This window comes from Lepisma saccharinum, chromosome 17, assembly GCF_977018435.1.
Source record: "Lepisma saccharinum chromosome 17, izLepSacc3.1, whole genome shotgun sequence".
In the NCBI taxonomy this organism is placed as follows: Eukaryota; Metazoa; Arthropoda; class Insecta; order Zygentoma; family Lepismatidae; genus Lepisma; species Lepisma saccharinum.
The window spans coordinates 11525830-11541553 of record NC_139245.1 but is presented as its reverse complement, the minus strand read 5'-3'; the positions used below and the strand labels follow the sequence as shown (position 1 = coordinate 11541553).

At 35.0% G+C, this 15724-nt stretch overlaps 1 protein-coding gene across 1 annotated transcript in view; it reads left to right on the top strand.

Annotated features, from left to right (window-relative positions):
* Nucleotides 1–15724, top strand: part of Ctu2 (Cytosolic thiouridylase subunit 2) — a 64891-nt gene that overhangs the window by 6170 nt on the left and 42997 nt on the right. Inside the window, exons 2-5 of the mRNA XM_083138477.1 lie at nucleotides 2261–2335; nucleotides 5954–6153; nucleotides 11747–12005; nucleotides 13099–13234. Of these exons, the coding sequence (XP_082994603.1) occupies nucleotides 2261–2335; nucleotides 5954–6153; nucleotides 11747–12005; nucleotides 13099–13234 (670 nt within the window). The remainder of the gene's footprint in view (nucleotides 1–2260; nucleotides 2336–5953; nucleotides 6154–11746; nucleotides 12006–13098; nucleotides 13235–15724) is intronic.

Sequence of the window (15724 nt, the reverse complement as noted above, 5' to 3'; positions counted from 1 at the left end):
ACCCAGTTGAGAGGATGATTTGGTAACTTCCATCTTAAGTTTGTGAATTGCTGAACCCAGACAAGTTTCCACAATATTCACGAACTTTTCCAGAAGCACTCCTGTCACTGAAGAGACAACATATGGGTAATATTTTGATATACTGAGGCTCAAGAATGAGTTACAAGTAGTATATTCCTGTCCTCAATTCCAGCAAGAGTACCCTCACGAAAGTCATGATATCATCAGAAATTGTGGTTTAAGTGTGCGTGTGCAGGAATTCAGGAAACTTGTGGAATTTGTTTCAGTCGGTCCTTCTACATCAGCTTCGGTAGAAAGGTCATTTTCCATCCATAAGCATGTGAAAACATATTGCAGAAACACGATGAACCAGGAGAGGCTATCGCAACTTTCATTACTGACAATTGAAAAACAGCTGTTGTATGAACTGAAAATTAAACCTTCCTTCTACGATCAAGTGATAGAAGAGTTTCTGAAGGAAAGAAGAATGGATTTTGTTTTCAAGTGAATGAAATAACCTGTGAACCTCATAAGGCAATCAGAAAACACATGAATAATTGAAACATGCAGGTGAGAATTTTATTTCTCAAAATGTATGCTCAAATATGTATCAAAATTATATGTTTGTATATACAGGGTATGTCTGTATGACACCGATAAATTTTCAAAGCATGTATAGGACTGAGACGAATAATGCTTTTAAGACGAGACCAAATAAATTGTTCATCTTGATGTCCTCTACATGTTTTGAAAGTTTGTCGGTGTTGTATGTATACATAAGTAATATACATGTTTGTGTGCATTTCTTCCTCAACTGTTAATTAAGAAACAAATTATTTAAACATTTGATTCTTCTTTCGTTCCCGTTCAATGTTCATCTCGCTGCATGGAGAAACTAATCAAGGATGAATTGTTGAACTGTACGTATTACAAGAATATACAAGATAATTCAAAATGAATGGTGCAACTTCACACCGTTATTATGACATTACTATTTATGATAGAAATTAAGACAAGGCATCAATATAAAGAAAAACTCTTGAAGTTTTATTTCCACTTAGCAGGCTTTGTTTAGCTGATGCTCCACCAGGATCGCCAGTGTTGCAAAATGGCTAAAGACCAGTAGAACGTGTATTGTGTGTTTGAGCTATCGAGCACTTATTCAATCACAATGGTGCAAAGACATTTCTGCAATCAGTAATATAGAAATGCATATGGTCCACCCTTCTGAAAGATTTGCCAAAGTTACAACTGCAAATTGTTAATGCCTTCGAAACCATTGACAACGACTTGCTGTTTCGTGCATAGCAAGTACTTGATTATCGTACGAACCTTTTCCATGTCACACGTGGTTCCCATGTTGAATCTTTGGCAGTTTTATTCGCACAACTCAAATTATAGAGTTTTTCTTTATATTAATGCCTTGTGTGATTTTCTATCATAAATAGTAACGTTATAATAACTGTAAAATTGTACCATTAATTTTGAATTACCCTGTATTTGCGAACTAGGTAAATAAAATACCATACATATGTTTTATCTTGTTACATCGGGATCTGTTAGTTGGCGTTTTAAGGTTATGTCTTTACATGAACGATTCCTGAATTAGTTTCCTAGTTAAGGCATGTTTCAATAAATCAGATCCTATTTTAAACTAGCTTCAATCAGCTTTAGTGTGCATAAAGCAAGCTTAAATTCGGCTTCCTTTAACTTACCAAAAACGTTCAGCAGAAACCTTTTCTTTCTCTGCATGATAAATCATATGAATGTATTGTATTAGTATTGTTTTTTTAAAGTTGGGTGGATTGGTGGTGTAGGAAGTGTGTTGCATACAAGATGGGCAAACAGAGCTTCCCATCAATGCTTTTCGAACTCAACAACAGTAGGCTTCCCTGAGGGCATAGTGGGATCACCACTGTCTTGTAATCAAGGGGTCTCAGGTTCAGTACCTGGTGGAGACCCATTGTGGTTCGAATTCTACTTTAAACTGTAGGTTAAGTTCAGATTAGCCTATGTGTGCATAAAGTGAACTTTAGACAAACTCAATTTTACTGTAGCCTAAGGGTGATAATTTTTACACAATCACTCCCATACAGGACTGTTCATCATTTGCAATGTTGGTGATTTTAATGTCCACAGTCATTCATGTTGGATGCTTTGGGGAAGAGGGAGCTAACCGTTCTTTTGGAACTGTAAGTAGTGTTGTGTAATTTTTGATTGCACACACAGATCGTTTTAAACCATGTTTTCTTTCTTTCAGGTTACATGCCTTGTGCAAGAAGTGCTGTGAAAATAAAGCAGATGTTGTGTTAAGGGGCAAGGATGCTTATTGTGGGTAAGTACATGATTAATTGATTAAATTACATTGTGTTTATTACTTTGGTTTCCATGACAACTGTCTTACGCTGCTTTAGACGAAAGCATTTCCTTTAACATTTTTGCTAGCATAAATGCTACATAAAGGCTTCCAAAAATCTCATAGCAGATAGTAATTTACACAGTAGCATTTCATGTAAAGTTTCAGCAAACTTTTGCGATTACAATGTATAATATATACAGCACGAAAGGCACGTTGAGTTACACCATCTACGGTGAGTTCATGTTGTTTACAATTGAAACGACTAAAATATTCTTCCATACATGTACAGTAAACGATATAAAGCATGTATTTAAACAGTGTCATTAATTTGTACTTAAATCCATTTAATAGGAAACCTTATTGGTTGAATAGTTAGTGTTTTAAAAACGTGAAGTGATACATATATAACGCGGCCACCATTATGTCTGCACTTGTAACCTAGAGGTTGTTTCTGATTGGTTATGCTACGGAAATGGAGCTGGTTCTATCCTTGAAAAATGCCATAAGATTTTTCACTTTTCACGGTAGCATTTTGGTCATGGTGTAAATTTTAAGGAAAATGCTTTAGTCTAAAGCAGACTTTACAAAGATGTATGTTAAAAATATATAGCTGTGCTAGAAAAAATCCTGAATTATTTCAAGGAATTAGAGATGTACAGGGTGGGCTAAAAGTCACCAAGGGGTTATAACTGTAAATAACGTTTCTATTGATCATTAGTTTCCAATGAGATTTCACAGACTTGAAGACCAAGGACGGGAGATTGTTTACACTTATGTGTCAACTATAATCTCAGGTAGGTGTCCCATTATGGGCCTCAGAGATACGGGCCCTGTGTAGGGCCCACCATTCAGGTAAAGCAGAAAAGTTGGTATGATAAAAACTCAAAATCATTAAAACCTCTTAAACAAGGTGATCATGTAATGATCATAAATCTTGATAGAAATATTTGGGAGTCAGGAAAAATATTATCTGTAGATAACAGTCCAAGATCATATATTGTACAGAAACAGAGTGGTAAGGTAGTTCGTAGAAATAGTGTTCATCTTCAGGAAAACAAAACAAATGAACAATTGTTAGAACAGAAAACAAATGAGAAAAATCATAATTATGTCAATGGTAAACTTGATCAAAGCTCAAGGTCAAACCTTTGTAGTAAGGAAAATGTAAATAATGAAACTGACACTGTAACTAATCCGAATGTACCTAATATTACTTCTGAAAGTAATGGAAATGTATACACTAGATCAGGTAGACTTATAAAGGAACCAAAATTCTTGAAAGACTATGTAACTGATGTATAATTAATAATCATGTTTGTAAAAGGGGGGAGATGTAACATATGGGCTTTATATGTTGAAACAGAATTATGTTCTGGCAACATTAGTGATGTCATTGTAGGATCATGGCGACTTACATGTAGAGTAAGCTGCATATGCAGTGTCGAATAAATAGCCTAAATTCTGCATTAAGTGTGTGTTATTACTAATTTATACACACGTTAAAATACAAAACAGTTGCATCATAATTATTGGGGCACATTTGAGAGGAATCAGTCAAGGGGTTCTGTGTTCAATTCCCAATTTGAACCCACTTTAAACTGTAGGAGTTAGCCCATCTGCACAGTGTTCTTGTCTTTGTCTCCCAGCTTATGGAAAAATAATTTTGTCACAATCCTGAGATCGCAGTCCAGAGTATTTTCTGATGTGTTACAATATTAAGTAACCTAGATAGTACCACTGATAAAGAGCAACATGTTTCAAAGGCGAAAACTGAACTCTCTCAAGGTTGCTCTTGATAAAGCTAGACCTGGTGTGGTCAGTTGATAGGTGTCTGGCTATCATGCAGGAGGGTTTGCTTCCCACAGTTATGAACTTTTCTATGTATGCCCATGCGTAAATAGCCGTGTAGCTCATCCAACTTCTCATTGATGTAAAGGCAGTGGAGTTGAGTGCTGATCACATCACCTATATTATAGATCAATGGGTTATCCAGAATTTTCCATCTTTGTCAAAGGGGTGTACATTTATTTAGGAGTGCAAGGGTAAATTTAAAGCCAAAGTGACAATAAATTAGAGCTTTGTGAAAAATTTTAGTGGTGTGTTGAGGAAATAGGAAGTGAACCATTGCTATAGATCAAGGATGCATGAACTCTTACCTCCATATCTTTTTTGTGCCTACATAGCACAATGTGGCGCAATGGTGATTGCATTACTCTGTTGCTGTGTTCAGACAAGTTCAGTTTGATCAAATGTCAAGTGATGGCATTACCTCCCCCCCTCACATCACCAAAGCATCGGAATTCTGGCTAAATACATTCCCATATATAACTCTCTATTATCAATCAGAGTAATGGTAAAGGGTGGAACTTGTTATCCAAATGGCAGTGTATGGTGTGTACTTAGTTGAACAAATTCCGGCCGGACCTCTAAATAGATTAAGGAACTCCATTGTTAATTAATGAGAGCAGTTTTACAATACTACAGGACATATGTGGGTTGCTTTTGTTAGGAACTTATTGCGATGCATGCTTAAATTAATACAGCAAACACACTATCCTGCAAAACAACCTTGCATCTTGTAATGCCTCTATCATCTTACCATTATGTCATTCCAAGAGGAATGACTAGAAATTTTTTCCTAAAAGTATAACCAAGCCATTCTTAGTACCTCAACCAACTTAGCCTTTCAGAAAGCAACCCGTTGTAAAAGTCAAATCTGTTGTCCTTCATATTATTTGCTGATTTGTTTTGAAAAGTTATTCTATAAAGAGTATGATCTACCTGTATTTTTAAATCTTTATGTAGATTAAAATTGCTTCGGCATATTTTTCCACCCTTATGATGAAACATGTTAATGTACTTTTTTTTTAATTAGCTGTTCATTTCATGCATTCATTCATGTCCTTTTGTCCCAAGGGTTGGACTGAATCAATAATCTTGCTGATAATTAAAAATTGTAGCAATTCATAGTAGTTCAGAATATTATTAGTTTTAATAAAAGCATTTCATTACTTTAAAATATTAATCATTTCACATGAGATGATTAGTTACCATTGGTATTGACTGATCCCTACTTAAGAAAATATTGGAAATGAATGTCAGTGCGTGCTGACATAGTGCAAAATGTGATTTAAAATGTTTGTGTATTCATGATGTGTATGTATATCCTATTAATATACATTTATAATTTGTATTTTTAATACATTTCTGTATGGAATATGAACTAACTAGCAGTATATGGAATTAGAGATGATATTAAATATTTTTCTTCCTTCCATTATTATAAATAATTTATAATACATGCCTAAATCACAAGACACATAATAGAAACCAAACCATGAGATTTTCCGGAAAATATGCAACAATCAATGGTAAAATATTAACGTAGATACAATGTACTCTAAAAATCCTAACATGCCGATTTAAGAATTGCAAAATATGTAATAGACAGACCTTGTAAACAAGACTTCTTTTGGCTACCAGAATAAGTCTTGGTACTCTACATATGTTAGTCCATTTATGTTTATGTATGTTCATACTTTATACTCATTGTAGCACATGTAATAACATAAATGAATTGAAAACTCCTTTCAGCAATTGTTTTCTTGCCGGAGCTACACACAAATTCAGGGCAGCATTGGGGAAGACGAAGATCATGAAGCCTGGAGACAGAGTGCTGGTAGGGTTTTCTGGAAGTCAGGCATCTGCTGCACTTCTTCATCTCATCAAGCAAGGACTGAGCGAATCAACGCACAAGAGGCTTCTCTTCGTTCCTTCTGTGCTCTATATCGATGGTATGTTGTTGCATACTACTTCCTTCTCTTATATCATACCTTGTGCTTTTGATTTTTACTGTAATTGATGGTAGTATCTTTCCTGTTTTAGAGTAATGTGTTATCCTTCTCATGTTTGGCACTGACCTTGTGAGCAGTAATCATAGAGTTTCCATTAAAGACTTGTATGTAATTAAGTAATATCATATCCATGCATATCCAAGGAAATAAAATATAAAGCACGTGGAAATGTCATATCATACACCCTGTATATGCAAACCTTTTTTTTTTTTGCTATTGCAATAACCCTGAAGTATGGTAATCATTAGATCCCGAATTTTTATGTAATCAAAGTACAAAATATGTACCTAAATATGCAGTATCAAAGAATATGCAATATTAATAACAATCGAGCATCCAAGTGATGTCAAGAATTCTGCTAGATATTTATTTTATTTGAACATATTCAACATCATTTTAAGGACATAAGTTGTTAAAATTAAAATTCGTATTAAATTTATAAACTAAAAAGCTGGCAAGGAGAGCTCTTTGTAACTTTCGAAACATTTTTTTTTCTTAAAAAAACTCTTCTACTGAAAGAGCAATCAAATGAAAATACATACCTACTTTTGTACTTTTTGTACAAGGGAACACATTGTGCAGTTTGCTACGAAAGGAAAGTAGCTTTCTGTCCACTAATACCACTAAACCTAAAAGCAAAACTAAAATATGTAACCAGAAATCAGAGGGTGGGCATGGAGAACTCCAGCATCTTTCGATAAATAACAGTTCCTGTATTTTTTCTTGTCTTCATCCTGTCTTGGCAGTCCATTTTAGGTGACCGTAAGCACTAAGCATCTCATTGATTAGAGAATGACTTCACGTGAGCGACAAATTTTCTACATGTTTCAGAAATCAAAAATATATGAAAGAGGATCAAGATAGGGGGAAAATACAGAAATATGTTGTTTTTTGTAAAGTAAATTAGCAAATATGTAATAAAAAAAGGTAAAGTGCTCCCCTGTGCATAGCACCACGCCATGAAGGCATATAGGGGGTGTGGGGGTAAATATGTAATACTCCGGCAAGTATGTAACCTAAAACTTATGCAAAATCATGTCAATTACATAATTCATAAGACATTTTCCTGTTCAAGGTATGTATCTAGAAAGGAATAGAATATGTAATTACATACAAATCCCGGATGTAGTAACCATGTATGAAATTGCTTATAAACAAAAGAAAAGCTTGCAAATGTAGCATTTAGATTTTTTTTTCTTCTAACTCGCATCATATTTTGCATATATGCTGTGAAAACGTCTTGAAAATAATACATTTTCTGTTATGAATGTTCAATAATGTTCTGTCAGGTGAGCTGTTATTTCAGTGCTATTTTAACCTTATTCCTGGCTACACCCTGTGAATAAGCTATACGTGAATGAGCTTTTTTAAAAAACGAATTACACTAATTAAAAATTCTGTTTCTAGTTCTTAAATAATTCAGAATGTAGCTGCTACAAGTAGACTTTTATTGTTAACGCTTTTATGTAAATATTACAACATGGACAATTTGCAAATGTTTAACTCGTTTAGTATGACACAAAACATATCAGATTAAGATTTGGCACACACAGGGGATGTGCTACGTAGAAATTTCAGCGAGAAATGCAAGCTTGACCAGGGCTCGAACCTGCATCTCTGGCATACTGTAAAAATAACATAGTGACTTCGCCAGCTCGGTATCTCAGTTGGTATGGCAATGGCACGGTATGCCAGAGATCTTTGTTCGAGTCCTTGTCTAGCTTGCATTTTTGCTGAAATTTCTACATAAAACATATCAGGTTTAAACTACAACATGATAATATATGACCCTCCATCTCAATTTCCATTTGCTGCATGCTGTTTGGCAAACTGCTTTTTTTTTCAGGTTTACTAATGATACAGGTATATATGAAGCCTTGCTTGCATGAAAGGACAATACTTGGGACCAAATATGATTTTTAACTGTTTGTGTCTGTTTTACAAAGGGGCTAGGGGGGAAATATGGAAAAAGTACATGCCAATGCTAAATTAATTCAAACTTTATTATTGTGAATGCTCTTTCTGTGTGTGCTGGGTAATATTCATATTCTTTATTTCCATTGACCCATGTCCATAGGTATGGAAATCGTCATACAGTAATAAAATATTAATACAATTTTAGATAAGGATTACAGTAATGATTTGAAGAACTTCTACATGAAGGAAATCCAAATAAAGGAAGAATACACTATAGGAGTGAAATTACATACAATATTTAAGGCGAGCACAATAATAAGCGAAGAAAATTTTTAGTGTAAAATAAAATGTAAAAGTAAATATGTAACCTATACAACATGGAAGAATGCAATATATATACAGAACAGATTAATGATCATTTAGGCACAATAATAACATATAGTAAATACTTCGTACATGATCCATTTTCTATACAATCGAACTCTCGAATAATAATAATAGTGACCAGCAGTCAGTAATCAAATCTTTGCAAATGGTTGTGGACCTTGGCTTTGTGAAGTAAATGTGTAAATGCAGTTTATTTTTTCCTAAAACAAAATCATTGTGTTATTTGCTTAGGTTCATGATGAGATGTTTATAATTTCTTGTTGGATAAGTATTTGTAAATTTTGTCTGTTTCAGCAAAAAGTTATATCCCTAATACCTAGTAAATCAATTACAGGCATGTAAATTAGCAAAAATGAATGAATAAAATGAAGCCAGTGGTAGAGCAATGCAATGAGATTCCAGCAATATAGGTTACAGCCAGCCACCGTGGCAGAGTGGTTAGCGCAGCATGCTGCGATGCCAGGGGTCCCTGGCCTGGGCATTAATGTTCTTTGCGAGGCCCTTTATCAGTCTCATCATATCATCTCATCCCCATCTTCATGATTAGTAGAAAGTGGCAGAAAAGCAAAGTAAAATAAATAAACCAAATCAGTGAATCAGTCAGGGTTGGTTTTTCAATGTCTGGGTCAACTTTAAGGTCAGCCAACCACCAGTTGGAGTTCACCTCCAGTCTTAACCAACACCAGGTTTTTCAATGCAAAAATAACCAAAGGTTCGTTGACCGTAAGTTCGATGCGTAACAATTGTGAGTTCGCAATGCTGAGCGAGAAATTCGATGACACTGACATCTAGGTGTGTAAATTCAAATTAAATTTCACCTGGTATGAAAAGGTAGAACTGCAATAAGGCACATGCGGTTGTTAAAATTCATTGTTTACATTGTAAATACAGCAGAACTTAATGTGTGCATATTCCGTTCCTACAAAGAAATACATACAAGGGGAAAACAATTACTACAGATTTGGCTTTTTTCCTAAAACAGATCGACTTCACAAAATGGTAATAGGTAGTACAAATAAATATCCTTTTCTACAGTACAAAAGAGAGGACATCAAATATAAACAACTCTATCTAGCTAATTAGGAATTAATGTGTTTTCATCAGTATGTAACTGTTTTGTACACTTTTATTTTTCTATGGAGAATGTAACATCACGGAGAAATGAAATATTTTAATTGAACATTCACATTTTGTATTCAACTTTTACACACTATCTCTATCAGACGATATCAAAATGTAACAATTTTTAATAAGTGTGTTAGGATCGTGGAAAATAAAATACATAATCAATCTCAAAATCGTGGTAAATGAACAAAAAAAAAGAAGTCAGCAGCAGGACTTGAAGTCACGACATAAAACTATACCCCACTCCAAGCTGCTGTCCTTACCCACTACACCAAATTGCCACTTGGGATTTTCCTTCACGACAGGACAGATGTCACCAGAATGCGGACACAAATGAAAGTCTGGTGACCATTTCCTTTGTTTTACCTGTTACTGAATTCTGCCAAGCACAACAAGTTTATTTTTACACCAATGTAACTTTTTATTGAATTATTTCCCGTTCAATGTGCCTGAGAAACTGTCTGGTGGATATCAATCTTTCGATGCGGAAGCCATGTTTATTCGCAAACTACCAGTCAATCTAACTGACCACCAGATGAAGCACGGATCAAGTTCAGTGCCACTTAACCTTCAGTTGAGGAGATGACCACAGATGGAAAAACCCAAATAGTTATTTGCCCAACCCAAACTTTGATCGCACATTGAAAAACCGGCCCTCAATGTAGCTTACAGTTCTGGTTGAACCCGCTTACGTTCTTTGACTCATGAGTAGACCCCGGATTTTTATGTAATATCAAAGTACAAAAAATGTACATAAATATGTAACACTAAATGATAAAATTTGTACCTAAATATGTATTATCAAAAGGATATGTAATGTCAAGGAATATGTAGTATTACTAACAACCGAGTATCCAAGTAATTTCAAGAATTCAACAAGGGAACATATTGTATAACTCGCTGCTTACAGGAAATTACCTTTCTTGTCCACTGAAGCCAAGTTTCTAGGTGCTTTGCCTACCTCTAAAAACGAAATGAAAATAAGTAACTATTATCTTTCGATGAATAACAGTTCCAGAGTTGTTTTTTTTCTTCAGGCTGACTTTCGACTTGGCAGTCAATTTTAGGTGACCGTAAGCACTAAGAATCTCATTGATTAGGAAATACGACATTACATGAACTACAAATTTTCTTCATGTTTCAGAGATCAAAAGCATATGGAAAAGGATCAAGATAGGATGAAATTACCGAAATATGAAGACGTTTTTTAAGCACTCAATGCGAAATATATGAATATTACATGTCTCATTGCTTCGTTAAAACACAAACGCAACCTGGGATAAAGAAATAAGAAATTACAATTTTTCGATTTCAGTCTTCAGCCATCTTATTTTAGTAGTGGTTCTGATAATTTTTACACCTCATTCTTTATTGATATTTTTTCTTTCCAGAATCAATCCACGCTGACATAAATTTTTAAAAAGTTTTACATTAACAAATTTGAATAGTTTTTTTACAATATTGTCTGATTTTAACTTCTTATTGAATAATTTGAAATAAAATAGGTTTAAAAAAGTAGCTAGTATGTTGGGATATGGTTTGCTATGGTGAACAATAGATGGCTCTGGACTTAGAGCATTTTTCTTTGTTTTTGAATGTTTTACTGTGGTGAAAATGAGTTAATATCTTGATCTTTTTTACAGAAATTAGAATTTCATTTGAAATTGAGAAGATAAACCACATGTAGGAAGATAACAAAGTTTAATTTCTAATTGCCATAAAGAAAAATGTATGTAATATCCTTTTATAGAAGTAATAAGAAAGCTAAATATGGCTCCCATATCAATATCATGTGCATGATATTGATATAATATGTTGTTTTATGTAAAGTAAATTAGCAAATAAATATGTAACATGAAACTTATGCAAAATCATGTCGGTTATATAATTCGTTGACATTTTTCTGTTCAAGGCATGTATCTAGAAAGGAATATAATATGTAATTACATACAAATTCGGGTCATGTGTACCATATGATAATGAAATTTTGAACTAGCTTGGTTTGTGCCCCCCTCCCCCTCATCCTTCATTTTTGTACACCATCCACAACTCACAGGTTTCTTTTGGTTTGAATTAACGGCATTGTTGATGATTTTCTTTGCAGAAAGTGCAGTGTTAGGGATCTCAGAAGAAGATAGAACACAGAATATGTCTGAGATAACAAATATGATATTAGACACTGGAATCCCAGGATATGTAACAAGGTTGGAGAAGATTTTTCAAGTTGGAAATTATAATTTGTACAGCCAAGTGGAAATGCATACTGAATGTGAAGTAAATACTCATCATGAGGAGAAACTAAAACAGCTCTTTTCTTCCGTATCTACTTTAACGTCTAAAGAAGAGCTTCTGCTCAGACTGAGGTAAGATTGCCTAGAAAGAAAGTGACACAACATGCATTTCTAATTTTTTGAAGTTTATTGAATGGGTTAATTTTTTTCATTTTGGCTAGTTAAGGCGAAGAGTGACAGTTTTGCACCAGCATTTATTTCAATATCGTCAGAATGGGCACTGCTACTGAGAAAATCAAAACATTGGACAAGAGAGTATGAATTTCTCCCCATGTTGCAAGTGGAAGCATTTTTTTAAGTTTATTATTAAGCTAGATATCTGTAAAGAATATGATGAATAATTATTTTTAGACTCCCATGTATTCCACATGAACAAACTACTTCAGCTTAAAGTTATGGCTAATCAAATGGAAGTGTCGACGTTTCCTAACATAAGCAAAATCTTCAATCTGGCCTGTTCCTGCTACATTGTTTTTCTAGACCATCGGAAGTTTGATATTCCCAAGAGAAGTAAAACAATACTCCCGTAAGCGTAATGCTAAGTTTTCTCCCCCTCATACAACTATCCAAGGCACAGACCTCTTTCCCCAGCTTCCCATGGGGAAAGGTCGGTGAGGGAGGAGCAGTTTCGTGTTCTCCTGACTGGCTGGACGTGGAAACTGTTCCTCGTGCCCTTAAATCTATCCACTCAACTAGTTTCCACCCCTGCCACTGGAACATCTTAATCAGATCGTGAATGAAGGAGAAAGTAGCACAATATTTGGAATTTGTCATGTTCTAATTTTAATTACATATGAAATGTGGAATCTATATAATTTGCTTGAATACAATTTCTCTTTTGTATGTACGCATTGCTTGCATTATAGAATTATTTTCCTGTAGTTTACGGTTATTACATTAGTATGTAATATGTATCTTTAGTCAAAATGAAAATAAATGTCTGATGAAAGGAGTGTGTGTTCTCCTGAAACGTCACAAAGAAAAACTGTTTTCTTATGCTTGTAATAACCGTAAACTACAGGAAAATAATACAATTTCTCGGTAAAATATGTGTGGAACTATTGTTGCGGGTTTGAAGTTATATCTGTAGAAATGGGTAAACCCTGATTTGATAGAAAATGGTAAATACTTCATGAAGGGGCATGATTTGTTTTTCTTCTTGCAGGCACGTGTTATTAGTAAGAATTGCTGATCAGTTGCAGTGTCCAAAAGTGTTTGTTGCAGACTCTGGCACAGACTTGGCAGTGAAGATCCTTACAAATGTTGCAGTGGGGAAAGGAGCTCATTTGCCACTAGACATAGTAAGTAACATTTGCAATACTTTTAACCTTCAGAGGATGGCTGGTTTCAAATAAAAGCTCCCAAATTATGAGCTTCAGGATGGCAGGTTGCAAGCGAAACCAGCCCCACGTGACAACAATTAATGTGTCAGATCTTGAAAAACTACAGATGATATTTCAGTTCTCTTTTTGTTAATTTATATACATATGAAGCTATGACATACTGAAATGATTTGATTTATTTTACTACACCTTTTGTGCCACGTTTAGCTAATTTGCGAAGATGGGGATGAGTGTTGATATGATGAAACTGATGAATGGACATCACAAACATCCATGCCCAGGCCAGGATTCGAACCCGGGACCCCTGGTGTTGTAGCGCAATGTGCTAACCACTCCGCCCCGGGGGTCGGCACATACTGAAATTACAATATATTTTTTGCTACTATACAAACACATTTTGAAAATGTCCATTTTTTCCAAAGAAATTAAGGCAACTACTGTTTTTTGTTGATATGATTTGCATTTGCGTGGGATGGGAAAATTGAATGGTGGCAGTATACTCATTGTTTATTTTCAGTAACAATGTTGTATTTGATTTTTTTTTCTTGAAACTTCAGTAAATGTAGCAATTTCAGACTAGGACCATACTGTGTCATTGCTCTACCAACTGAGCTACCGAGCCAGCCCATTTTTGCTGTTGCTATTTTAGCTATGTGGAATAGATGCTACCCCAATGATATATGTTACCTTTGAAACACTGTAGATGTTGACATTGCATGGTTTCTTTCAGCGTGAAATACACAGCCATAGCTGGCTCTGGCCTAAGTTGGTATAGCAATGACACAGTATGCCAGAGACCTGGGTTCAAGTCCTGGTCAAACCTGCATTTTTTGCTAAGATTTCAACATGGTACATCTCCTGTGTGTGCCAAATATTAATGTAATTCAGTAAGTGTGTCTCACAGCACATGTAATACAGTAGTCTGTAGTCTATGTGAATAGAAAATCATCAAGCAATGTTTACTAGGGGTATGACATCATTGCAGTGTTGGCAGAGCCAGGTGTCAGTGCCCATGACTGATCATGGCAGGTGTTTGCATCTGAGAAAGCTTTACTGTGCAATAAAATGCGAATCTCTGAAAACAAACAAGTTCTCCTTGAGGTGCCACACCAGAAGGGTTGACATATTGGGATAAAAGACAGAAAGGCACAGCTCAATAAAATTCTTCCATTCCAGTTTTGAACTTCTTTGGGCCTGAACTCATTGTCGACCTTTTCAGAGGCATGTTTGTAAAAGTGTGGAAGTAATTTTTCCACCGGAAAGATCTGTAATGTTCACGAAATATTGTTCACAATGGAATCTTGGTCCAGACCTGTCACATGAAAATATGACAGTCAGGGTCAGAAGGTTTCTTTGCCACTGTTGTAACAAAGAAATGCAATCGGCATCAAAGTGGTGTCCTGCATCGCGTTGTGTTGTGCCTGTTCATGTTATGGTCTTCAGTGGCCGGATTCCCAGGATCGTTAAGTGAAGAAATTAGATGTCAACTAGACAACTGCGAAACCGAGGCAACAGTGGTGGATGCACCCATCTCTGGACATAGTATGAGTAAAATCAGATTCCTCATCCTCTGATAACTAGAGGCACATATTTTTGGTAAATAAAAAAACAAAATTTCGGTACAAAAACAGAGTCGATTTCAGGTTCAAAAGTGGTAAATAAAATAAAATTTCGGTGTTATAGCGGTGAATAATGACAACAAAAGTGCTATATAAAATGACATTTTGGTTTTAAAATTGTGAATATAATCCATAATTTGATTTAAAAACTGCTCTTATTACACAAAATAAACTTATCCGTTCTAATAGCACATTTATGTAGTTACCAGAGTATTAAGTTTATTCCTCTGTAAAGGGGTCCATTTTTGCTTCTCAAATATTTACAGCAAAATTTATTAATTTTCCGTGAATTGCATAACTCTCAGGATACTTCAGACTTCAGAAAGTGTCGCATCTGTATATAAACGGTAAATTTCATGTTTAAGAGTCAATTTCGCATTTTTTCAGTTATTTCGCATTATTTCGTGACAAAACAGGGTAGAAAAATGCATCCCAAACTTTTCAGAAACATGAAAAATGAACATTACAGCATGTTATTTAATATTTTGTGTTTTTGTCAAAAACGAAATTTGCATGCTTCTACTGATAACAAATAGACATCCCAATCCCTTCCACCTGCTCTCTGTCTAACTGGAAACCATGGCAGCATTCTGACTCGGAAAGAAACATTCTACCCTTTGGTGCTTTTTGAGTTTTTGTAGATGACAATGTTCTTGATTTCTGGTTGTGGAAGCGAACAAGTACTATGACCAACACCTGTAGGAGCATCCTGCCACTTCTCCCAAACCACCTTGATTAGCCCCCGAGTTGCTAGTTTTCCTTTCCATCCTACTGCATATTTGGACATGGCAAATGCACCAGCTTCAAGAACTATTGGACACAGGAAGGA